We start from the raw sequence: 27,500 nt of genomic DNA, 5'->3' as shown, positions 1-27,500 counted from the left end.
TTCAAGAGCAAGAACACTTCAAGTGTACTTTCAATAGCAAGAACACTTCAAGTGTACTTTTCAATAGCAAGAACACTTCAAGTGTACTTTTCAATAGCAAGAACACTTCAAGTGTACTTTTCAATAGCAAGAACACTTCAAGTGTACTTTTCAATAGCAAGAACGTTTTAAGAACGTACTTATCAAGAACGAGAACCTCTCAAGATCGCTTCAATTAAAAATAATTCCAAGAGCAAAAAAACGTTTCAAGAACATATTTTTCAAAGAGTAAAAAAGAACGTACTTTTCAAAAAGCAAAAAAAAAACGTTTCAAGAACGTTTCAGGTACCGACTGAGTACGCTGTATTCCACAACCATTGAGACATGAATTTTCAATACCACATTAAGCCTCCAACAATTGTAACTTGTAGTAACAGAAAATGAAAACCTTTAAATAGTAACAGAAAATAAAAACCTTTTAACATCTGCAACAAGCACCCACATTTCTTCTTCCTTGTTTTCTTCCTCTTTTATTTCTTCTCCTTCCTTCCTTTCTGCTTCTTCTTCTCCTTCCTTCCTTTCTGCTTCTTCTGCTTTTTTCACACTCGATTTCCTCCTTCCATACCTCGACCCAAGACTATGTTGCAGAAACATCTTAACAAAGCAGGCAACCCACAAACTTGCAGAATGTAGTACAAAATGGAATTCTTCTTCGTTGGAATAATTAGTTCCAGTTTCGGGAATGAAATCTGAGAAGATCTTTGTTTTTTTTGTGATAGAGAAATCAGCAGGTGTTTAGCTGAAGCGTCGACAGTCAGACACAGAGACTTCCACCCGAATTCTACGACTTTATAAATCTTCCAAGATTCCTTAGACGAGCCGTCTTCCAAAAGGGAGAGCGAGAAGCCCGTGTGTCTTCTGTTCAACACTGTCTCATGCTTAGGTAGGGTGGATTTAAGCTACTTAGCAACACTGTCGAATAACAACCAGAACAGAACGTGGTTTTGTTTGTCAATGTTTTACCTAAATGAATGACATGAGGTTTCCCAATGAATTCCGGTATCTCAACGGTGTGTGTGTGCGTGTGTTTCTGAGAGAGAGAAACAGAGAGACAGAGAGAGTGAGAGGGTGGAATAGGTACAAAGAGAGTGGATAAAAGAGAGGGGGTGGAAGAGGTATAGAGAGAGTAGATAAAAGAGAGGGGGTGGAAGAGGTATAGAGAGAGGGGATAAAAGAGAGGGGGTGGAAGAGGTATAGAGAGAGGGGATAAAAGAGAGGGGGTGGAAGAGGTATAGAGAGAGGGGATAAAAGAGAGGGGGTGGAAGAGGTATAGAGAGAGTGGATAAAAGAGAGGGGGTGGAAGAGGTATAGAGACAGGGTGGAAGAGGTATAGAGAGAGTGGATAAAAGAGAGGGGGTGGAAGAGGTATAGAGAGGGGGTGGAAGAGGTATAGAGACAGGGTGGAAGAGGTATAGAGAGAGGATAAAAGAGAGGGGGTGGAAGAGGTATAGAGAGAGGGGATAAAAGAGAGGGGGTGGAAGAGGTATAGAGAGAGGGGATAAAAGAGAGGGGGTGGAAGAGGTATAGAGAGGGGGTGGAAGAGGTATAGAGAGAGGGGATAAAAGAGAGGGGGTGGAAGAGGTATAGAGAGAGGGGATAAAAGAGAGGGGGTTGGAAGAGGTATAGAGAGAGGGGATAAAAGAGAGGGGGTGGAAGAGGTATAGAGAGAGTGGATAAAAGAGAGGGGGTGGAAGAGGTATAGAGAGGGGGTGGAAGAGGTATAGAGACAGGGTGGAAGAGGTATAGAGAGAGGATAAAAGAGAGGGGGTGGAAGAGGTATAGAGAGAGGGGATAAAAGAGAGGGGGTGGAAGAGGTATAGAGAGAGGGGATAAAAGAGAGGGGGTGGAAGAGGTATAGAGAGGGGGTGGAAGAGGTATAGAGAGAGGGGATAAAAGAGAGGGGGTGGAAGAGGTATAGAGAGAGGGGATAAAAGAGAGGGGGTTGGAAGAGGTATAGAGAGAGTGGATAAAAGAGAGGGGGTGGAAGAGGTATAGAGAGAGTGGATAAAAGAGAGGGGGTGGAAGAGGTATAGAGAGGGGGTGGAAGAGGTATAGAGGGAGTGAATAAAAGAGAGGGGGTGGAAGAGTTATAGAGAGAGGGGATAAAAGAGAGGGGGTGGAAGAGGTATAGAGAGAGGGGATAAAAGAGAGGGGGTGGAAGAGGTATAGAGAGAGTGGATAAAAGAGAGGGGGTGGAAGAGGTATAGAGAGAGGGGATAAAAGAGAGGGGGTGGAAGAGGTATAGAGAGGGGATGGAAGAGGTATAGAGAGGGGGTGGAAGAGGTATAGAGAGAGTGAATAAAAGAGAGGGGGCGGAAGAGGTATAGAGAGAGTGAATAAAAGAGAGGGGGTGGAAGAGGTACAGAGAGAGTGAATAAAAGAGAGGGGGCGGAAGAGGTATAGAGAGAGTGGATAAAAGAGAGGGGGTGGAAGAGGTACAGGGACAGGGTGGAAGAGGTACAGGGACAGGGGATAAAAGAGAGGGGGTGGAAGAGGTATAGAGAGAGGGGATAAAAGAGAGGGGGTGGTAACAGTGTACAGTGTAACAGAGGGGGTGGAAGAGGTATAGAGAGAGGGGATAAAAGAGAGGGGGTGGAAGAGGTATAGAGAGAGGGGATAAAAGAGAGGGGGTGGAAGAGGTATAGAGAGAGGGGATAAAAGAGAGGGGGTGGAAGAGGTATAGAGAGAGGGGATAAAAGAGAGGGGGTGGAAGAGGTATAGAGAGAGGGGATAAAAGAGAGGGGGTGGAAGAGGTATAGAGAGAGGGGATAAAAGAGAGGGGTGGAAGAGGTATAGAGAGAGGGGATAAAAGAGAGGGGGTGGAAGAGGTATAGAGAGAGGGGATAAAAGAGAGGGGGTGGAAGAGGTATAGAGAGAGTGGATAAAAGAGAGGGGGTGGTACCAGTGTACAGTGTAACGGAGGGGGTGGTAAGGATCACAGTAAGTGATTAATCTTACCGTCATCAGAAGTGTCCCGTCCCCGACCAGGAAAACCTAAACATTCTAGTTACAGAAACTGTCCTGGTCAGGTCACGTGGTCAGGAAAACAATTAGCAAGTGCATTATAAGGGACACATATTTTGTGTGTGTGTGCGTGTGTGTGCGTGTGCGTGTGCGTGTGCGTGAGCGTGAGCGTGCGCGTGTGCGTGTGCGTGTGTGTGTGTAACTGGCAGAATGTCCTCCTCTCTTACTATTTCCATCCTCATAAGTGTGTCAGGCAGCTTCAATGCCACCGACTCTGGCAGCATAACAATTTACACTCTATTCTCTATAATGGTAAATGACACTCTATTCCCTATATATAGAGCACTATAATGGGAATTACACTCTATTCTCTATATATAGAGCACTATAATGGGAATTACACTCTATTCTCTATATATAGAGCACTATAATGGGAATTACACTCTATTCTTTATATATAGAGCACTATAATGGGAATTACACTCTATTCTCTATATATAGAGCACTATAATGGGAATTACACTCTATTCCCTATATATAGAGCACTATAATGGGAATTACACTCTATTCTCTATATATAGAGCACTATAATTGTCACGGTTCATGAATCCACTGCCTCACTCTCTCTTTTCTCTCTCTCTCTCTCTCTCTCGCTCTCTCTCTCTCTCTCTCTCTCTCTCCTGTGTTTGTGTGGGCGTGGTTCCCAATCTTGGCCTGATTGTCTGCGCCAGCTGGAATTAATTATCTTCCCCTTTATATGTTCTGTAACCTGTGTTTCTTGTTGTCAGATCGTTGTTTCTTCCCTGAGGTTGTGTCGTGTGTAAGTGCTCATTCTCTCTCAGCCCTTGTGGGGATTATCTGCTGTGCTCCTTCCTACCCAGCCGGACTCACTCCCTTGGATTTCTCAGCACGCTATCATCAGAGGATGTGCCCTAGGCCCTGGGTTGGATTCTGTCTGAGTATATTCTGTCTGTCCTGTGGATACTGTAAACTATTTTCATTAAACCATCGTTGCTTGCATCTTGCATCCGCCTCTGTATTGTGACAGAACGATCTGACCATATCATGGATGCAGCGAGTTCAACGAGTCTGACCGAATTCATTTCCCGCAGTATCACGAGAATGGACCAACAAGAGGAGAACATCTCCAGCACAGGTCGGGCAGTACAAGCCATGGCGACGCAGGTATCCCAGCTGACCCAACAATTACAACATCTGAAGGGTCTCGCTGCGCCACCTACACCGGCAGTTCCACACGCCCCGCCAGAGCTGGATTCTCAGCTAGAGCCACGACTACCGACACCAGAGGGTTATTCAGGTGATCCGGACTATTGTAGAGCTTTTCTTACGAGATGTTCAATGCATTTCTCGTTGCAGCCACGGACCTTCAACCGTGAACAGTCTAAGGTAGCATTCGTACTCACACTGCTATCAGGCAAAGCAGCTCTTTGGGGAACGGCGGTGTGGGCGAACCAGGACCCATGCTGCACCTCTTTCCAGACACTCTCCGAGGAGATGAGAAGGGTCTTCGATCGGGCCGTGGCGGGTAGGGAGGCGGCCAGACTACTCGCTGACCTTCGCCAAGGAGACCGTTCAGTATCGGAATACTCCATCCAATTCCGCACTCTGGCCGCAGAGTGTCAGTGGAACGAGGAGGCGCAGTGGGACATTTTCCTGCATGGGCTGGGGGACTGGATCCAGAAGGAGATCTATGTTCTGGACCTTCCCAGGAGTTTAAATGGACTAGTGGAACTAGCCTTGAGGGTCGATGCTCGTCTGAGTCGTATTGGCCACCGAGCATGCCCTAACAGACCGTATAACGACACGGAGGGCTGGCATACCAGCGGCGGGAACACGGTCAGTTCAGCCTCCGCTCACGAACCCATGCAGCTGGGGAGAGCTCGCCTCTCCCGGGAGGAGAGGGAGAGGCGGAGATCACAAGGACTCTGTCTCTACTGTGGTAGAGCGGGCCACTTTATCCACTCCTGCCCGGTAAAAGATCAGGCCCGGTAGTAAGTATGAGGCTACTATCGGGTGGTGTCACCACAGAGAAGACCTCATCATCTACTCTCCTCCCGGTAAGACTAAGATGGGCCACCCACACGCACGACACCCAAGCTTTACTGGACTCAGGAGCAGAGGGTAATATAATGTTAAATTATAAATTATAATCTATTCTCTATATATAGAGCACTATAATGTTAAATTACACTCTATTCTCTATATATAGAGCACTATAATGGGAATTACACTCTATTCCCTATATATAGAGCACTATAATGGGAATTACACTCTATTCCCTATATATAGAGCACTATAATGGGAATTACACTCTATTCTCTATATATAGAGCACTATAATGGGAATTACACTCTATTCTCTATATATAGAGCACTTTAATGTAAATTACACTCTATTCTCTATATATAGAGCACTATAATGTAAATTACACTCTATTCTCTATATATAGAGCACTATAATGTAAATTACACTCTATTCCCTATATATAGAGCACTATAATGTAAATTACACTCTATTCTCTATATATAGAGCACTATAATGTAAATTACACTCTATTCCCTATATATAGAGCACTATAATGGGAAATGCAGAAGGAGGAAAATAAGGCAACAGTTGAACATTTTCCGAACAGGTGTGACTGAGACAGTAACCAACGGTAACCAACGGTCTGTACTGTCTGTAGGTAATGACTAACACTCCTACCGGACAGACTGGTCTGTCTGTACTGTCTGTAGGTAATGACTAACACTCCTACCGGACACACTGGTCTGTCTGTACTGTCTGTAGGTAATGACTAACACTCCTACCGGACAGACTGGTCTGTCTGTACTGTCTGTAGGTAATGACTAACACTCCTACCGGACACACTGGTCTGTCTGTACTGTCTGTAGGTAATGACTAACACTCCTACCATACACACTGGTCTGTCTGTACTGTCTGTAGGTAATGACTAACACTCCTACCAGACACACTGGTCTGTCTGTACTGTCTGTAGGTAATGACTAACACTCCTACCGGACACACTGGTCTGTCTGTACTGTCTGTAGGTAATGACTAACACTCCTACCAGACACACTGGTCTGTCTGTACTGTCTATAGGTAATGCAGTCCGTGTTCCTTTCACAAGCAGGCCGAGTTACAGCACCATTCCCAAAGTGTCTCAGAGGTAGGAGTGATGATCTAGGATCAGTTTTATATTTGACATAGTGTTGACTATGATGATATGGACAGGTGGAGACCTGATCCTAGACCAGTACTCCTACTCTGAGTTGTTTTGTGGATATTGGCCACTGATCTGTTCTGAGCAGCTGACACAAGCAACTGCTGCCCAACACAACCAGCCACCCCCACTTCTGTCGTGTGTGGCATGTAAAAAAAAATCGGGTAATCGCAAATATCCCAATTGGAGAGTAAAACCCCACCATGGGCGTTGCAACATCGTATAATAGCCATATTATCCCTAATTAGCGCGTATTTGACCTGCGTTTCGACCTCCATTCACAAATGTGTTTTGATTTTTTTTTTTAATTGCTCATACTCCAGTATCAAAAAAGCTAAAAAAATATATATATATATTTTAATGTACATTTTCCTAACCATAATCTATATTGTACGATATACTCATTGGTTTTGGGGTTAGCGAATAGAACAAGTGAAACTTTCCCGCAACTGGGAAGGCAAGGTGTCATGTTGCTGTGGTAACAACAGACCTTGACCGTAAGCATAAATATAGCCTTTTAGCCAAATGTAATGGCTCAAGATAAGCAAACTATCAAGCAACTATATTTTTGCGGGAGGACAACACATGTATGTTTTCCATGTTATGCAACCGACACAAATAGCATACCCAGGTGAAATACATTGATAGGCCTATGCTAAAAAAGTTATTTTTTTCAATATCAACATTTTGCATTCCGTTATGTTGAAGGCCTACTTACCTCCAAGCCTATGTATTACCGGGAGGATTTCGTTCGTGGCGCGACAAGTCCGTCAGCACTCTGCCCGCAGAGCGTGTGCCGCTGACCCGGCAGGTACCGACGGCAGATACTGACGGCAGGTACCGACGGCAGATACTGACGGCAGATACTGGCGGCAGATACTGTACTATTATTGGGGAGAAAGGCTACAGTCATTGGCTACAGTTACAGACGTCGGATTCGAGCTGTATAACGAGCGCACCACTATAACGTTAGTCCGCTACAGCTGGAGAGCACAACCCCGGGAACAGCAACAATTTTGTGATAGGTTTGTAGTCCGGCGTTGGTCGTTGGCTAATTCCAGAAAAATAAAAACGGTTCATTTGAAGTTCCACCAATTTTCAACTGGTGATGGTGAGAGTTAACGACAGATACAACACAGCCAAATGTGTCTCATTAAAAGTATGCTAGTGAACACAACAACAAAAAGTTTGTTCAGAAGTTGGTGTGAAATTACTTCTCGTCTTCTCTAGCCTACGGTTGTTTGTGCGTAATATCTCTTACCACGCCGTGTTGACAAGTTGGGACACCAAGGGGACACACCTTGTCGCTTCGAGGAACCCAAGCTTCTGACCAATCAGAAGTCGTTAGTGGGCGCGCTCCGGGGGGCACTAATGCTGCGTTCATCTGCCCCGTTGGAGATTCCTATTTCCTAGCAGTGATGTCGGAAAAATACGAATTTGTTTCATTCGTGTGCTTTTTTGGTCGGTGCAATTATTCAACCAATATGATTTTAGCTAGCTTGATAAGCTAGTTAACGTTGCTTATGGTTAAGTTAGCTAGATTGCTGAACATTGACACTATGATCAAACCAGCCACGTTATACCTTACCCACATTGTAGTTGTCATAAACAGATTTGTTGTTATATGTTGTTTGAAAAGGTGTTTTCCACTTGTAATTCCGATTTGAATGGTTGTTCCAAGTCAAACCTCCCAGTTATAACTAGGAACTTCTGATAAGTCCGATAGCAAGCGAATAAGGCATATATGTCACAAAGAACTTTCCCAATCAATACACCTGTCATTGTATGAGAGAAGCAGGTTGTGACAAACAGGGTTCGGGGAATATGCACAAAATCACAAACGCCTCCCGTTTCTAAAATGTACCCTCTTAAAATGTGATTTTAAACCTAACCCTAACCTTAACCTCACTGCTAACTTTATACCTAACCAGCGTTTCCCAAACTAGGGGCCGTGACCCCATGTGCGAGAGAAACTCTGAAATAAAATAAATAAAATCATGCTTGAGTCATAGAACAGGGGTTAGGTCAGTAGCAGAGCGTGGCTCTATATTTTAAACCGTTTATGCTACAAAATATCCCTCCACGACAATACCAAGAAGCCTCACAGGATTCAGAGTAGACAAGACCAGGCACTAAATCATTTTCCCAAACTAGGGGACGCGACCCCAAATTGAACAAGACCATTCACTAAATCATTTTCCCAAACTAGGGGACGCGACCCCAAGTGGGACAAGACCAGGCACTAAATCAGTTTCCCAAACTAGGGGACGCGACCCCAAGTGGGACAAGACCAGGCACTAAATCAGTTTCCCAAACTAGGGGACGCGACCCCAAGTGGGACAAGACCACGCACTAAATCAGACTGGGGGGAAAATAACATAATCAATGATGATGCTATTTTCTACACAGAAGATCATACAAAATTATTGCCTGATGGTCCTCTGAACTTCCCACTACTTTTCTGATGTAATTTCAGACACTTCAAACCATACTTTCTTCAGATTTAAATACAGTCAAAAGTACTGTCAGACTGATTTGTAATAGACTGTCATAACTCAAATTATGACTAGCAGCATACCACCCTGCGTCCAACTGCTGGCTTGCCTCTGAAGCTTTGCAAGGTTGGTCCCCGGATGGGACACCAGATGCTGCTGGAAGTGGTGTTGGAGGTCCAGTAGGAAGCACTCTTTCTTCTGGTCAAATTGGATTTTATCCCAATGCCCCAGGGCAGTGATTGGGGACATTGCCCTATGTTATGTGCCATTCATTGGATGGGACGTTAAACACGTGTCCTGACTCTCTGGGGTCCGTTTTTTGGGGGGGGATCAAAATGGGGTCACGGGCCAAAACAGTTTGGGAAACGTTAGCCTATCCCTAATTTTAAATTAGAACATTTTAACTGTGTGGCTGTAGAACTTGACTTTGTGGCTGTAGAACTTGACTTTGTGGCTGTAGAACTTGACTTTGTGGCTGTGGACTCTGACTTTGTGGCTGTAGAATTTGACTTTGTGGCTGTGGACTCTGACTCTGTGGCTGTAGAATTTGACTTTGTGGCTGTGGACTCTGACTCTGTGGCTGTAGAATTTGACTTTGTGGCTGTGGACTCTGACTTTGTGGCTGTAGAATTTGACTTTGTGGCTGTGGACTTTGACCTTGTGGCTATAGAAGCCAGTGGTAACCTACTTGCAGGGATCCTGATGTACAGTAGACCGAGAGGACATCTACCCGCTAGTGGTGAAGTTAAAAGATGACACCAAACCCTGAGAAGTGGAGCACACAGACCATGGGGCATTCCCAATTTTCCCCTGCCCAGAATAGAGACCAGAGATGACACAGTACAGACATGTCATTTGATCTCAGTTCACAGTTAAACCCCAGTCAGACTAACATCAGAGTGAAGCTATCATTTCACAGGCTGGTCCCAGATCTGTGTGCTTGCTTTTAGCCAACCCCTCTGACAATCACATGACTGTCTGACTATAGTTTTGTCCCAAATGGCCCCCTATTCCCTATATTCCCTATATGTTCCATAGATATTCCCTATATGTTCCATAGATATTCCCTAGATGTTCCATAGATATTCCCTATATGTTCCATAGATATTCCCTATATGTTCCCTATTGTCACGTCCGTTGTTAGGAGACCAAGGTGCAGCGTGGTAGGCATACATTTTACTTTATTTTCAAATGATACAAAAAACACGAAACGAATGTAAAGCTCTGTAGCGCTAAACACCAACTATACAAAGACAAGCTCCGCCAAACTAGGGTGGAAAACAGGCTGCCTAAGTATGATTCCCAATCAGAGACAACGATAGACAGCTGCCTCTGATTGGGAACCCTACTCGGCCAACAAAGAAATAGAGAACATAGAATGCCCACCCAAATCACACCCTGACCTAACCAAATAGAGAAATAAAAAGGCTCTCTAAGGTCAGGGCGTGACACCTATGTTCCCTATATGTTCCCTATATGTTATGAGCCCTATGGGTCCTGGTCTAAAGTAGTGCACTAAATAGGGAATAGGGTGCCATAGGGCCCTGGTCTAAAGTAGTGCACTAAATAGGGAATAGGGTACCATTTAAGGCTGTATCACATCCGGCCGTGATCAGGAGTCACAAAGTTGGCGCACAATTGGCCCAGAGTCATCCGTGTTAGGGGAGGGTTTCATTGTAAATAAGAATTTGTTCTTAACTGACTACAAGTACTACTTGTTGTCTTATTGCTCCTCATGAATACTCTCCACCAAGTCACTCTCTCTGCCATTTTCCACCTGCAAGTATCATGGAAAATATGTACACCACAGTATATCTAAAACATACATTATGTTGTCGTAGTGATTTAATATTGATAGGTAGGTACAGTGTTATTACAATGTAATAACTGTTTACAATACTGTTGGTATAAATGCACAATGTATATTAAGGTGTTACACCAAACATCCTCAGCAGCATAATGCACTTGTGGTTAGAGTGTCTGCCGCCAGGTTGCGAGTTCAATCCCCGCCCAAGTCCTTTCAAAGACTGTAAAAATGGGACCTGGTGCGTCTCTGCTTGGTACTCAAGTAGACTGACGGTAAGGCCCTGCAAAAAAAAACGTTACCTCGTGAAACAGGAGCTATGTTTCCACTGACTTACATAAACCAGTTTTTGTAAAATGTGACAGATATAATTAGTGTTTCACCTCACTGTTGCTGTGGTGACCGTTGAAATGTTTGTTCCATAAAAAGCTTTCTTCATTCCATTGTGGCGTTTTAATAAAATAATCAATTAAACTCTCTAGAATAATCTGGAATAATTTTAACATAATTTGCCTCTATTGTTTACAGTGCCTTTATGTATGTCAACCTCTGTCGCCAGGTAACCCTAAAGCCCAATCTTCCCTTCTCGTTGATACTCCTGATCGCGGCTCTCCTGAGCGGTCCACCGCGGACAGTTTCGGAGGCTAAAACCTGCAGGTCGAGTAAACGATCAATTGATCCGCAGTTACCCAGATTCACTGAAACAACAATGAATGACAGGTGAGGTTGATCGTTTTTCAACCTTGGAAAGAGAATAATTCTCATCGTGCGCTGAGAATCCGTGCACTCACATTTCGGAGGCACAGCAGAATAGTCATTTCTACTGACTCCACAAGAGGTCAACCATGGATTTTGACATGAATTAACAGGGATTTAAGTTCATTCTTGAAATGTTCCGACCTCTCCAGGTTGGTTCCGTCCCAATCCCAGCCCGGATAGTGCAGGTGAATGTCCGGTGGTGGAGAGGTGCTTGGAGCATTGCTGAGCAGTGAATTATAGCTCTGTCTCTGCTGTTCTCATGGCTCATTTACACCACATAGATAGTTACGGATATTATAGACTGTTTGCTGTTTTGTGTGTTTGCAAAAAAGTTATGTATTCATATTCATAGACTATCACTGTCCAACAAGAACATAATGGCATAATAATCATAGAGCTATAATTGATGAGGATGTTGTTGATGTTGATGATGAGTGCAAACCACAAGGCCACTGAGTTAGTGATAGATGCAACTAGGCAGATTATAATTCGTATATATGTTTTCCATGTTTTCCAAGCAGTACTGCAGTAGTCAAACATGACACGAATTACCACCATAGCTGGATCCTTCATTCATTTTTACACTATACAATACATTTTTATGAGAACAGTCAGCTACAGATTTTTTTTTGCTAGCAAATCAGAGTTGAAACAAGCTAACTAGCTAACGTGAGCTTGCAGGAATTTTAGCTGACCATGTCTTATTGAAAGCTAGCTAGCTATAGCATATCAAGCATTTCCTCTTGTTTCCCTGCTTAGCTAACTAGCTAATAGCCAATGCCATGGCAAGCAAGGTAGGGAATGAGGGTTGGGTTGCAACGGTTTACGCTAGTTAGCTAACCTGTTATGCTAGCGCCGACGCTAACCGTTTAGCTAGCTAGCTAACGTCAGCAAGCTAAAGACATGGCTCTGAGTCTGGGTGTTAATGGCAGGAGTATGGGGTAACGTTAGTTGCAGCATGGTGAGGGTGAATTAAATCTAGCTAGCTAGTTAGCAACATTAGTGTCTCTATTATAAAGAGAGGGTAGGAGTGAGAGGAATCCTGGGTTATTTCAAAAGCTATTGCCACATTGATTACAAGTTGAAGTAAACATAGCGAACGAAGCCTGGACTGATACCAATTTCACCTGTTGTGCAGCTTGTAGGAAATGTAGGTTCCAGATGCTTTAGCGTGGACACACACTGTATTAGTGTTTCTGGATTAAGTTTCTCTAACAGTTTTATAATCTCTGTCTCACACATGCACAAACACACACAACAGCTACAGTAGCCTACGGATTATACTTGTGTAGGGTACCAAACCACAATAGGGTGTAAATAAGCAATGGAGGAAGAATAACTAGGTAAGGGGTTTTGAATCATAAGTGCACACAGAGTTCATGGGTTCAAGTATAAGGTTATTGTTATCTCTGATTACATGGGCAGAATCATAGATACAGAACCTCTCTGGCAACCAAACCGATAAAACAAATGACAAGCCGGCTTGGATAGCAACCTTACATTTGTGTTGGGACTATATCTCGTGGAAGGATGAAATATTATTAATTAATTTAAAAAATATATGTCAATCATTATTTGAATATGTTGGTAACGCGTTGTATAAAAGTGATAATGCCCTCATAGCCGGTGTTTGGAGGATATATTGGCACGGTTTGCAAACATCTTCTCCGGCCTAACATCCGTGCCAATATATCCTACTAACACTGGTTTCTCGGGCGTTATCACTTATGTCTCTGTATAACATCCTTGCCTGCGCCTCTAGAACTGACCCTGGATGGTGATTGTCTTGATATGACAGAGCAAATTATACGGTAATATCAGACTGTTGTGTATGTTTAAATGGTTACAGAAACTGTGAGTAGGAGAGAAGTTAACTTTAATTTGATAAGAAATGTGTAGTAAGCGTTTCTTAGATGACTATCAGTCCTCTTTAGAAGATGTTTTTGGGCAGTCAGACAATCTTATGCTACGCTTTAAATCAGGGGTTCCCAAACTTCTTCTTTTTTTTCTTTACTCGGGGCACCCCCCCTTCCAGCATTGGGGAACATCTCATTTTCTATTGGCACAAGCACTGTTCATCACAAACGGTTCACACCCCTCTTGTTGGAGAGAATTTTGCAGGTTTAAAGCTTATTTCCTGCAATTCTACACATTTTGTCATGGGGTGCAAAGAATTTTTTTGCAGTTTTAAAGCATTTTGTTGTTGTTGCAATTCTCACGATTTTGCTATGTCTAATGTGTATTCAAGTGATATTTGAGTGACAAAAGAATTACAACAATATCTACAGGCTTAAAAACCTAAATAAAAGTGTTTTACCTTTATTTAACTAGTCAAGTCAAAATTCTTATTTACAATGACAGCCTACACCCGGGCGACGCTGGGCCAATTGTGCGCTGACCTGTGGGACACCCAATCACGGCCGGTTGTGACACAGCCTGGATTCGAACCAGGGTGTCTGTAGTGAAACCTGTCACACTGAGACGCAGTGCCTTAGACCGCTGCTCCACTTGGGAGAGACATGGGCCAGTTGATCTGGACATTTCTGACAAGTTATAAATAACGCTTAAGTTATGCGATGACTGACATGACAAGAGGAACTGATGATGCACTATCCAAAAGGTCAAAAGGTCAATACCCACTTTAGAAAGGTTACAAAGGTCAGTCCTAGTTACTAAGGAAGTTAAGCGTAGTTACTACAGTGATAAATACAGGTGCACCTTGTGCTGGGGATAAATACCGTATCTCAGGGTTAGGCAACTAGATTCAGCCGTGGGCCGATTTTTAGTGGATGGTCGGTGGGCAAAACATAACACCGAACAAATATATAAAAGCAACATGTAAAGTGTTGGTCCCGTGTTTCACGAGCTGAAGTAAAAAAAAAAAAAAAATGTTCCATACCCACAAAAAAGCTAATTTCTCCAAAAAAAATTGCTCAAATTTGTTTACATCCCTGTTAGTGAGCATTTTCTCCTTTGCCAAGATAATCCATCCACCTGACAGGCATGGCATATCAAGAAGCTGATTAAACAGCATGATCATTACACAGGTGCACCTTGTGCTGGGGACAATAAAATACCACTCTAAAATGTGCAGTTTTGTCACACAACACATTGCCACAGATGTCTCTTGTTTTGACAGAGTGTGCAATTGGCATGCTGACTACCATAAGCCGCCTCCAACGTCGTTTCAGAGACTTTGTCAGGACGTTCAACCGCACACCACGTGTATGGCTTCGTATATGGCGTCGTGTGGGCGACACAGGAGGTTGCTGAGGGGAGAACGGCTTATAATAATGTCCGGAATGGAATGGAACGGCATTAGCCACATGGAAACCATGTGTTTGATGTATTTGTTACCTTCCAACTAATTCTGCTCCAGTCATTACCACGAGCCTGTCCTCCCAAATTTAAGGTTCCACCAACCTCCTGTGGTGGCGATCGGTTTGCTGATGTCAACGTTGTGAACAGAGTGCCCCATGCTGGCGGTGGGGTTATGGTACGGGCAGGCATAAGCTACGGATAACGAACACAATTGCATTTTGTTGATGGCAATCAGGCAGGCAGACCGACAGACAGTCAGACAATCAGGCAGGCAGACAGACAGCATTTGAGCACCCGCATGCATGTGACACTCACTCATATGTAGACACACACACACACACACACACACACACACACACACACACACACACACACACACACACACACACACACACACACACACACACACACACACACACAATACAATACTATAAATGGTATAGTCTTTGGTAATATAATCATTTAATTGCCTTATTACCGGTATGTAATTATTTCCTGTAATATTTTCTACATGGTCTGATGATTTTGTTGATTGAGTTACTTTCCTGGCTGCAGTACAAAAACCAAACACAAGGTCGCGCTGTTGTATTAAACCCACTGACGTCTTAGCCCTGCGACATTTTCAAAATGGCGTAATCTGAACGAAAACAATGTGGTGCTGAAAATATAGGTGGGAAACGAGAGGATTTCGTTTCATTCACCGCACCGACAACTTTAAATCCTGCAACACTATGACGGTGTGCAACTTTTGGATGCAAGGCCGGTGTCGATATGGCGACAAGTGTTGGAATGAGCACCCAAAAGCAGGCGGTGGCGGCTACGGTGGAGAGTACAACAGCCGTCCCCCTCAACAGTCCAACAGAGGCGGGGGAGGAGGTAACGAGTACCTAGTTGTAGTAGCTAGTAGATATCAGTCTTTTTCTGCTAAGGAACGATTGAGAACGGAGATCTGATTTCTTTTTTTTTTTTAAACACTACTGATTCCACACATCGTATCGACGCCTGTGTCACACGAACGCTTTAAACGCACCGGCGTTGTCAATGTGCAAAATAGTACGCAGCAACATCGGGCTATGTGTGAAACATTCACCTCCTGCTACCATTTCTGTCAAAGCCGTCTACGCATACAGGTTGACGCATACGTTCGATAAATCCAACATATGCACCACAAAGAACGTAATGCTGCAAGGCAAACGCAGCGTTTCATTGGAAATGACTGTAATTCTGGTGTATCAACATGGGGGACACTGTCGGTGTGTTCTAAGCGTAACAATACTACGCGATGATGACGTTCTAAACTTCAGACGTCACACTGTCATCTGACTATCGGAATTATAACGATGACAAAATGGTGTGAGATTTAATTTCGTGGTTGCAAGAACGATTAGCAAATGTGTAATTTAATTTCGCAAGCTTGTATCATGATGTGTGAAAGACTTAACAACAGTCCCAAACTTGTCATTTGACATTTACAGCTAATTATGGCTCTCTTCTACTATGTTATTATCTATGTTTAACCGATGTGAAATGGCCAGCTAGTTAGCGGTGGTGCGCGCTAATAGCGTTTCAATCAGTGAAGTCACTCGCTCTGAGACCTGAAGTAGTGGTTCCCTTTGCTCTGCAAGGGCCGCGGCTTTTGTGGCGCGATGGTTAACGATGCTTCGTGGATGACTGTTGTTGATGTGTGCAGAGAGTCCCTGGGGTGAGGACTGTTACATATGCATAGTCACTTTAATAACTCTACCTACATGTACAAACCACCTAAATTACCTCGACATTGGTGCCCCCGCACATTGACTCTGTATATACCCCTCGTTATTTTTTATTTACAGCTGTTCTTTAATTATTTGTTATTCTTATCTCTTACCCTGCTGAACAATCCAACCATTTTGTTAGGGTCATTGATGTAAATGGGTAATTCATATACAATATCCAGTTCATAATCATTGACAGTAACACCTCTAGGGTCCTGTGGTGATCTGGCAGCGTGTTGCTTTCTAGTGTTCTGACTCCCTCTACACCAGAAATACAATAAGAAAAAGAGGAATAACATTACATCTAGTCAGGCAGTAGCTAGGCTAACACTCATGTCAAATGATACCTAACCAATACATCTAGTCAGGCAGTAGCTAGGCTAACACTCATGTCAAATGATACCCAACCAATACATCTAGTCAGGCAGTAACTAGGCTAACACTCATGTCAAATGATACCTAACCAATACATCTAGTCAGGCAGTAGCTAGGCTAACACTCATGTCAAATGATACCCAACCAATACATCTAGTCAGGCAGTAACTAGGCTAACACTCATGTCAAATGATACCCAACCAATACATCTAGTCAGGCAGTAACTAGGCTAACACTCATGTCAAATGATACCCAACCAATACATCTAGTCAGGCAGTAACTAGGCTAACACTCATGTCAAATGATACCCAACCAATACATCTAGTCAGTCAGTAGCTAGGCTAACACTCATGTCAAATGATACCCAACCAATACATCTAGTCAGGCAGTAGCTAGGCTAACACTCATGTCAAATGATACCCAACCAATACATCTAGTCAGGCAGTAGCTAGGCTAACACTCATGTCAAATGATACCCAACCAATACATCTAGTCAGTCAGTAGCTAGGCTAACACTCATGTCAAATGATACCCAACCAATACATCTAGTCAGGCAGTAGCTAGGCTAACACTCATGTCAAATGATACCCAACCAATACATCTAGTCAGGCAGTAGCTAGGCTAACACTCATGTCAAATGATACCCAACCAATACATCTAGTCAGGCAGTAGCTAGGCTAACACTCATGTCAAATGATACCTAACCAATACATCTAGTCAGGCAGTAGCTAGGCTAACACTCATGTCAAATGATACCCAACCAATACATCTAGTCAGGCAGTAACTAGGCTAACACTCATGTCAAATGATACCCAACCAATACATCTAGTCAGGCAGTAACTAGGCTAACACTCATGTCAAATGATACCCAACCAATACATCTAGTCAGGCAGTAACTAGGCTAACACTCATGTCAAATGATACCTAACCAATACATCTAGTCAGGCAGTAACTAGGCTAACACTCATGTCAAATGATACCCAACCAATACATCTAGTCAGTTAGTAGCTAGGCTAACACTCATGTCAAATGATACCCAACCAATACATCTAGTCAGGCAGTAGCTAGGCTAACACTCATGTCAAATGATACCCAACCAATACATCTAGTCAGGCAGTAACTAGGCTAACACTCATGTCAAATGATACCTAACCAATACATCTAGTCAGGCAGTAACTAGGCTAACACTCATGTCAAATGATACCCAACCAATACATCTAGTCAGGCAGTAGCTAGGCTAACACTCATGTCAAATGATACCCAACCAATACATCTAGTCAGGCAGTAACTAGGCTAACACTCATGTCAAATGATACCCAACCAATACATCTAGTCAGGCAGTAACTAGGCTAACACTCATGTCAAATGATACCCAACCAATACATCTAGTCAGGCAGTAACTAGGCTAACACTCATGTCAAATGATACCCAACCAATACATCTAGTCAGGCAGTAACTAGGCTAACACTCATGTCAAATGATACCCAACCAATACATCTAGTCAGGCAGTAGCTAGGCTAACACTCATGTCAAATGATACCCAACCAATACATCTAGTCAGGCAGTAACTAGGCTAACACTCATGTCAAATGATACCCAACCAATACATCTAGTCAGGCAGTAGCTAGGCTAACACTCATGTCAAATGATACCCAACCAATACATCTAGTCAGGCAGTAGCTAGGCTAACACTCATGTCAAATGATACCCAACCAATACATCTAGTCAGGCAGTAGCTAGGCTAACACTCATGTCAAATGATACCCAACCAATACATCTAGTCAGTCAGTAACTATGCTAACACTCATGTCAAATGATACCTAACCAATACATCTAGTCAGGCAGTAACTAGGCTAACACTCATGTCAAATGATACCTAACCAATACATCTAGTCAGGCAGTAACTAGGCTAACACTCATGTCAAATGATACCCAACCAATACATCTAGTCAGGCAGTAGCTAGGCTAACACTCATGTCAAATGATACCCAACCAATACATCTAGTCAGGCAGTAACTAGGCTAACACTCATGTCAAATGATACCCAACCAATACATCTAGTCAGGCAGTAACTAGGCTAACACTCATGTCAAATGATACCCAACCAATACATCTAGTCAGGCAGTAACTAGGCTAACACTCATGTCAAATGATACCCAACCAATACATCTAGTCAGGCAGTAGCTAGGCTAACACTCATGTCAAATGATACCCAACCAATACATCTAGTCAGGCAGTAGCTAGGCTAACACTCATGTCAAATGATACCCAACCAATACATCTAGTCAGGCAGTAGCTAGGCTAACACTCATGTCAAATGATACCCAACCAATACATCTAGTCAGGCAGTAGCTAGTCTAACACTCATGTCAAATGATACCCAACCAATACATCTAGTCAGGCAGTAACTAGGCTAACACTCATGTCAAATGATACCCAACCAATACATCTAGTCAGGCAGTAACTAGGCTAACACTCATGTCAAATGATACCCAACCAATACATCTAGTCAGGCAGTAGCTAGGCTAACACTCATGTCAAATGATACCCAACCAATACATCTAGTCAGGCAGTAACTAGGCTAACACTCATGTCAAATGATACCCAACCAATACATCTAGTCAGGCAGTAACTAGGCTAACACTCATGTCAAATGATACCCAACCAATACATCTAGTCAGTTAGTAGCTAGGCTAACACTCATGTCAAATGATACCCAACCAATACATCTAGTCAGGCAGTAACTAGGCTAACACTCATGTCAAATGATACCCAACCAATACATCTAGTCAGGCAGTAACTAGGCTAACACTCATGTCAAATGATACCCAACCAATACATCTAGTCAGGCAGTAACTAGGCTAACACTCATGTCAAATGATACCCAACCAATACATCTAGTCAGGCAGTAACTAGGCTAACACTCATGTCAAATGATACCCAACCAATACATCTAGTCAGGCAGTAACTAGGCTAACACTCATGTCAAATGATACCCAACCAATACATCTAGTCAGGCAGTAACTAGGCTAACACTCATGTCAAATGATACCCAACCAATACATCTAGTCAGGCAGTAACTAGGCTAACACTCATGTCAAATGATACCCAACCAATACATCTAGTCAGGCAGTAGCTAGGCTAACACTCATGTCAAATGATACCCAACCAATACATCTAGTCAGGCAGTAACTAGGCTAACACTCATGTCAAATGATACCTAACCAATACATCTAGTCAGGCAGTAACTAGGCTAACACTCATGTCAAATGATACCCAACCAATACATCTAGTCAGGCAGTAGCTAGGCTAACACTCATGTCAAATGATACCCAACCAATACATCTAGTCAGGCAGTAACTAGGCTAACACTCATGTCAAATGATACCCAACCAATACATCTAGTCAGGCAGTAACTAGGCTAACACTCATGTCAAATGATACCCAACCAATACATCTAGTCAGGCAGTAACTAGGCTAACACTCATGTCAAATGATACCCAACCAATACATCTAGTCAGGCAGTAACTAGGCTAACACTCATGTCAAATGATACCCAACCAATACATCTAGTCAGGCAGTAGCTAGGCTAACACTCATGTCAAATGATACCCAACCAATACATCTAGTCAGGCAGTAGCTAGGCTAACACTCATGTCAAATGATACCCAACCAATACATCTAGACAGGCAGTAGCTAGGCTAACACTCATGTCAAATGATACCCAACCAATACATCTAGTCAGGCAGTAGCTAGTCTAACACTCATGTCAAATGATACCCAACCAATACATCTAGTCAGGCAGTAACTAGGCTAACACTCATGTCAAATGATACCCAACCAATACATCTAGTCAGGCAGTAACTAGGCTAACACTCATGTCAAATGATACCCAACCAATACATCTAGTCAGGCAGTAGCTAGGCTAACACTCATGTCAAATGATACCCAACCAATACATCTAGTCAGGCAGTAACTAGGCTAACACTCATGTCAAATGATACCCAACCAATACATCTAGTCAGGCAGTAACTAGGCTAACACTCATGTCAAATGATACCCAACCAATACATCTAGTCAGTTAGTAGCTAGGCTAACACTCATGTCAAATGATACCCAACCAATACATCTAGTCAGGCAGTAGCTAGGCTAACACTCATGTCAAATGATACCCAACCAATACATCTAGTCAGGCAGTAACTAGGCTAACACTCATGTCAAATGATACCCAACCATTACATCTAGTCAGGCAGTAACTAGGCTAACACTCATGTCAAATGATACCCAACCATTACATCTAGTCAGGCAGTAACTAGGCTAACACTCATGTCAAATGATACCCAACCAATACATCTAGTCAGGCAGTAACTAGGCTAACACTCATGTCAAATGGTACCCAACCAATACATCTAGTCAGGCAGTAGCTAGGCTAACACTCATGTCAAATGATACCCAACCAATACATCTAGTCAGGCAGTAGCTAGGCTAACACTCATGTCAAATGATACCCAACCAATACATCTAGTCAGGCAGTAACTAGGCTAACACTCATGTCAAATGATACCCAACCAATACATCTAGTCAGTCAGTAGCTAGGCTAACACTCATGTCAAATGATACCCAACCAATACATCTAGTCAGGCAGTAACTAGGCTAACACTCATGTCAAATGATACCCAACCAATACATCTAGTCAGGCAGTAGCTAGGCTAACACTCATGTCAAATGATACCCAACCAATACATCTAGTCAAGCAGTAACTAGGCTAACACTCATGTCAAATGATACCTAACCAATACATCTAGTCAGTTAGTAGCTAGGCTAACACTCATGTCAAATGATACCCAACCAATACATCTAGTCAGGCAGTAGCTAGGCTAACACTCATGTCAAATGATACCCAACCAATACATCTAGTCAGGCAGTAACTAGGCTAACACTCATGTCAAATGATACCCAACCAATACATCTAGTCAGGCAGTAACTAGGCTAACACTCATGTCAAATGATAACCAACCAATACATCTAGTCAGGCAGTAACTAGGCTAACACTCATGTCAAATGATACCCAACCATTACATCTAGTCAGGCAGTAACTAGGCTAACACTCATGTCAAATGATACCCAACCAATACATCTAGTCAGGCAGTAACTAGGCTAACACTCATGTCAAATGGTACCCAACCAATACATCTAGTCAGGCAGTAGCTAGGCTAACACTCATGTCAAATGATACCCAACCAATACATCTAGTCAGGCAGTAGCTAGGCTAACACTCATGTCAAATGATACCCAACCAATACATCTAGTCAGGCAGTAACTAGGCTAACACTCATGTCAAATGATACCCAACCAATACATCTAGTCAGTCAGTAGCTAGGCTAACACTCATGTCAAATGATACCCAACCAATACATCTAGTCAAGCAGTAACTAGGCTAACACTCATGTCAAATGATACCTAACCAATACATCTAGTCAGTTAGTAGCTAGGCTAACACTCATGTCAAATGATACCCAACCAATACATCTAGTCAGGCAGTAGCTAGGCTAACACTCATGTCAAATGATACCCAACCAATACATCTAGTCAGGCAGTAACTAGGCTAACACTCATGTCAAATGATACCCAACCAATACATCTAGTCAGGCAGTAACTAGGCTAACACTCATGTCAAATGATAACCAACCAATACATCTAGTCAGGCAGTAACTAGGCTAACACTCATGTCAAATGATACCCAACCATTACATCTAGTCAGGCAGTAACTAGGCTAACACTCATGTCAAATGATACCCAACCAATACATCTAGTCAGGCAGTAACTAGGCTAACACTCATGTCAAATGGTACCCAACCAATACATCTAGTCAGGCAGTAGCTAGGCTAACACTCATGTCAAATGATACCCAACCAATACATCTAGTCAGGCAGTAGCTAGGCTAACACTCATGTCAAATGATACCCAACCAATACATCTAGTCAGTTAGTAGCTAGGCTAACACTCATGTCAAATGATACCCAACCAATACATCTAGTCAGGCAGTAACTAGGCTAACACTCATGTCAAATGATACCTAACCAATACATCTAGTCAGGCAGTAACTAGGCTAACACTCATGTCAAATGATACCTAACCAATACATCTAGTCAGGCAGTAACTAGGCTAACACTCATGTCAAATGATACCTAACCAATACATCTAGTCAGGCAGTAACTAGGCTAACACTCATGTCAAATGATACCTAACCAATACATCTAGTCAGGCAGTAACTAGGCTAACACTCATGTCAAATGATTCCCAACCATTACATCTAGTCAGGCAGTAACTAGGCTAACACTCATGTCAAATGATACCCAACCAATACATCTAGTCAGGCAGTAGCTAGGCTAACACTCATGTCAAATGATACCCAACCAATACATCTAGTCAGGCAGTAACTAGGCTAACACTCATGTCAAATGATACCTAACCAATACATCTAGTCAGGCAGTAACTAGGCTAACACTCATGTCAAATGATACCCAACCAATACATCTAGTCAGGCAGTAGCTAGGCTAACACTGATGTCAAATGATACCCAACCAATACATCTAGTCAGGCAGTAACTAGGCTAACACTCTTGTCAAATGATACCCAACCAATACATCTAGTCAGTTAGTAGCTAGGCTAACACTCATGTCAAATGATACCCAACCAATACATCTAGTCAGGCAGTAACTAGGCTAACACTCATGTCAAATGATACCCAACCAATACATCTAGTCAGGCAGTAACTAGGCTAACACTCATGTCAAATGATACCCAACCAATACATCTAGTCAGGCAGTAACTAGGCTAACACTCATGTCAAATGATAACCAACCAATACATCTAGTCAGGCAGTAGCTAGGCTAACACTCATGTCAAATGATACCCAACCAATACACCTAGTAGTCTTTATCTCTGACTCTGGAGTCTGTTGCTATGTCTCTTCTCGTGGAGGCTTCTCTGTTCAGAGGAGACATGGAGCATTTTGTGGAGGAGCTCTATTTACTATGCGCTCTTCCGGGACAAAGTGGATCAACCGGTTGTTCCAATGTAACAATTGTTTACTGGCAGAGGACTATAGAGAAGAAGTGGCTACTCTTAGCAAGGCCGTCTGACGCCTCGGCTCCTCCGTCAGCCTCAATGGGTTTTGCGGCCCAAGCCGCTTAAAATTCCTGACCTCCTCTCACCAGCCGTTATAATCGTCAGCTCTATGGCAAGAAACATCTTGGTTCCTGGGGCAGAAACCTTTCCTATGGCTCGGGTACAGGGCATTAGGCTGCTTCCTATCGTTTTACACCAGAACAAGGGGGCTGTTGTAATCCATGCGGGATCTATACTGAACACAAATATAAACGCAACATGTAAAGTGTTGGTCCCATGTTTCATGAGCTGAAATAAAATATCCCAGAAATGTTCCATATGCACAAAAAGCTTATTTCTCCAAACTTGTGTCCACAAATGTGTTTGTGATAATTTCTCATTTGTCAAGGTAATCCATCCACCTGACAAGTGTGTCATATCAAGAAGCTGATTAAATGGCATGATCATTACGCAGGTGCACCTTGTGCTGGGGACAATAAAAGTATATTTTAAAATGTGCAGTTTTGTCACAACACACTGCCACAGATGTCTCGAGGGAGTGTGCAATTGGGATGCTGACCGCAGGAATGTCCTCCAGGGTTGTTACCTGAGAATGTAATGTTCATTTTTCTACCATAAGCCGCCTCCATGTTGGTTTAGAGAATTTGGCATTATGTCCAACCAGCCTCACAACCACAGTCCACGTGTATGGCGTTATGTGGGCGAGCGTTTTGCTGATGTCACCGTTGTGAACAGATTGCCCCATGGTGACGGTGGGGTTATGGTATGGGCAGGTATAAGCTACGGACAATGAACAAAATTGCATTTTATCGATGGCAATTTGAATCGCATTTTTACTTGTGAATCTCTTGTTACAAATTTACAAAACTTTCTACAAGTTTACGAATCTCTTGGTAACGTGACAACAATGACAGAACAATGTACAGATTCAAAAATGTACAGCAGAATGTTCATACTCGTAAATGGATTTGTAATCATTGTGAAAATAAATAATGCTTGCAATTCTTGTTGAATGTATTCAAATGTTTGAATGTATTCAAAAGTTTAAAACGTTTAAAACGTTTACGACCGTTAAATCTTTTACACATCATTATGCAAGCTAGCGAAATTACACATTTGTGAATCATACTTGTACCCACATCTGTGTGCGACCACGAAATCCAAAATACAATCTCATGTAGTTCCGTCACCATTATAATCCATAATCCCATAATTGACAGAAGCCGATTTTTGCTGGAAGCTTTGTGTTTTTTTTAATCAAGATATTTCACCTTGTTTGCAGGTGGCAAGATCGCTACATTTTTTGTAAAGTTTTCTTCGGAACACTGGCTACATTGTATTTCTAATCTTTTTAAAATTATGAGTTTCGATTGGCTGTTCATTTTTTTTTAAATTTAACATCCTAAATCATGCAATGGAGCCACTGTCTTTTGTAAATGTTTTGTTAGTTAAAAAAAAAAATCTAGGTTGCTCGTTTCAAAGCAAAGATGGTTTCAAAGTAGCATTACCACGTCATCGATGACCTCCGAAGATTCATTACCACGTCATCGATGACCTCCGAAGATTCATTACCACGTCATCGATGACCTCCGAAGATTCGTTACCACGTCATCGATGGCCTACGAAGATTCATTACCACGTCATCGATGACCTCCGAAGATTCATTACCACGTCATCGATGACCTCCGAAGATTCATTACCACGTCATCGATGGCCTACGAAGATTCATTACCACGTCATCGATGACCTCCGAAGATTCATTACCACGTCATCGATGACCTCCGAAGATTCAGTACCACGTCATCGATGACCTCCGAAGACTCATTACCACGTCATCGATGGCCTCCGAAGATTCATTACCACGTCATCGATGACCTCCGAAGATTCATTACCACGTCATCGATGGCCTCCGAAGATTCATTACCACGTCATCGATGACCTCCGAAGATTCATTACCACGTCATCGATGACCTCCGAAGATTCAGTACCACGTCATCGATGACCTCCGAAGATTCAGTACCACGTCATCGATGACCTCCGAAGATTCAGTACCACGTCATCGATGACCTCCGAAGACTCATTACCACGTCATCGATGACCTCCGAAGACTCATTACCACGTCATCGATGACCTCCGAAGATTCATTACCACGTCATCGATGACCTCCGAAGATTCATTACCACGTCATCGATGACCTCCGAAGATTCATTACCACGTCATCGATGGCCTCCGAAGATTCATTTGATTATGTGCTTTTTCAAACCGTGTGGTGAAACAAAATGCGAGATCCCACTGATTTCGCCACGGTGCCGGTGCTTTCTACACCAACCTACAAATTTGAGATTTTTTAAATGTTTGCTAATTTATTAAAAATATTGTAATAATTGAAATCACATTTACATAAGTATTCATACCCTTTACTCAGTACTTTGTTAAAAACCTCTTAAGGATAAGCCCCCTTCCCCCAATTTTCACCTAAAAGGACATACCCAAATCTAACTACCTGTAGCTCAGGTCCTGAAGCAAGGATATGCATATTATTGATATAATTTGAAAGGAAACATTTGAAGTTTGTGGAAATGAATGTAGGAGAATATAACACATTAGATCTGGTAAAAGATAATACAAAGAAAAAAACATATTTTTTTTGTACCGTAATCTTTGAAATGCAAGAGAAAGGCCATAATGTATTATTCCAGCCCAAGCGCAATTTAGAAATTGGCCACTAGATGGCAGCAGTGGATGTGCAACGTTTTAGACTGATCCGATGAACCATTGCATTTCTGTTCAGATTTTGTATCAAGACTGCCCAAATGTGCCTAATTGTTTAATTAATACTTTTCAAATTCATAACTGTGCACTCTCCTCAAACAATAGCATGCTATTCTTTCACTGTAATAGCTACTGTAAATTGGACAGTGCAGATAGCTTAAATTCTTGTTAATCTATCTGCCAACATCATATGTCTATGTCCTGGGAAATGTTCTTGTTACTTACAACCTCATGTGAGCTTAAAGGCACACTGTGTGCTGTGAATGTATTGTAATGTTTTAAAATTGTATAAACAGCCATAATTTTGCTGGACCCCGGGAAGAGTAGCTTTTGCGGTGGCAGCAGCTAATAGGCATCCATAATAAATACAAATCGCATTAGCCTACCGTCCCGCAGGGGATCCACCGATCCTGTAGAGGTTTATAGAACCTTTGGCAACGATTACAGCCTTGAGTCTTCTTGGGTATGACGCTACAAGCTTGACAACTGCATTTGAGGAATTTCTCCCATTCTTGTCTGCAGATCCAATCAAGCTCTTTCAGGTTGGACGGGGAGCTTTGCTGCACAGCTATTTTCAGGTCTCTCCAGAGATGTTAGATCGCGTTCAAGTCCAGGCTCTGGCTGGGCCACTCAAGGACATTCAGAGATTTCTCCCAAAGCCACTCCTGCGTTGTCTTGGCTGTGTGCTTAGGGTCGTTGTCCTGCTGGGGGGTGAACCTTCACCCCAGTCTGAGGTTCTGAGCACTCTGGAGCAGGTTTTCATCAAGGATCTCTCTGTACTTTGCTCCGTTCATCTTTCCCTCGATCCTGACTAGTCTCCCAGTCCCATTCCCACAGCATGATGC

At 42.8% G+C, this 27,500-nt stretch overlaps 2 protein-coding genes across 3 annotated transcripts in view; one reads left to right on the top strand and one right to left on the bottom strand.

The window, feature by feature from the left end:
- wipf3 (WAS/WASL interacting protein family member 3) overlaps positions 1–7,556 on the bottom strand; it is a 30,103-nt gene extending 22,547 nt beyond the window's left edge. The window contains exon 1 of the mRNA XM_055893258.1: positions 6,963–7,556. The gene's annotated coding sequence lies outside the window, so the exon portion shown is untranslated. The remainder of the gene's footprint in view (positions 1–6,962) is intronic.
- nup42 (nucleoporin 42) overlaps positions 4,868–27,500 on the top strand; it is a 38,678-nt gene continuing 16,045 nt past the window's right edge. Inside the window, exon 1 of one of the 2 annotated variants that reach the window (XM_055893260.1) lies at positions 4,868–5,145. In XM_055893260.1, coding sequence (XP_055749235.1) covers positions 5,022–5,145 — 124 coding nt within the window. In that variant the 5' untranslated portion in view covers positions 4,868–5,021. Of the gene's footprint in view, positions 5,146–15,210; positions 15,500–27,500 lie in introns of those variants that run through there. The other variant, XM_055893259.1, reaches the window with a different exon arrangement.

This window comes from Salvelinus fontinalis, chromosome 32, assembly GCF_029448725.1.
Source record: "Salvelinus fontinalis isolate EN_2023a chromosome 32, ASM2944872v1, whole genome shotgun sequence".
Lineage (NCBI taxonomy): Eukaryota > Metazoa > Chordata > Actinopteri > Salmoniformes > Salmonidae > Salvelinus > Salvelinus fontinalis.
The sequence above is the reverse complement of the archived record's forward strand: the minus strand, read 5'-3'. Positions and strand labels throughout refer to the sequence as shown.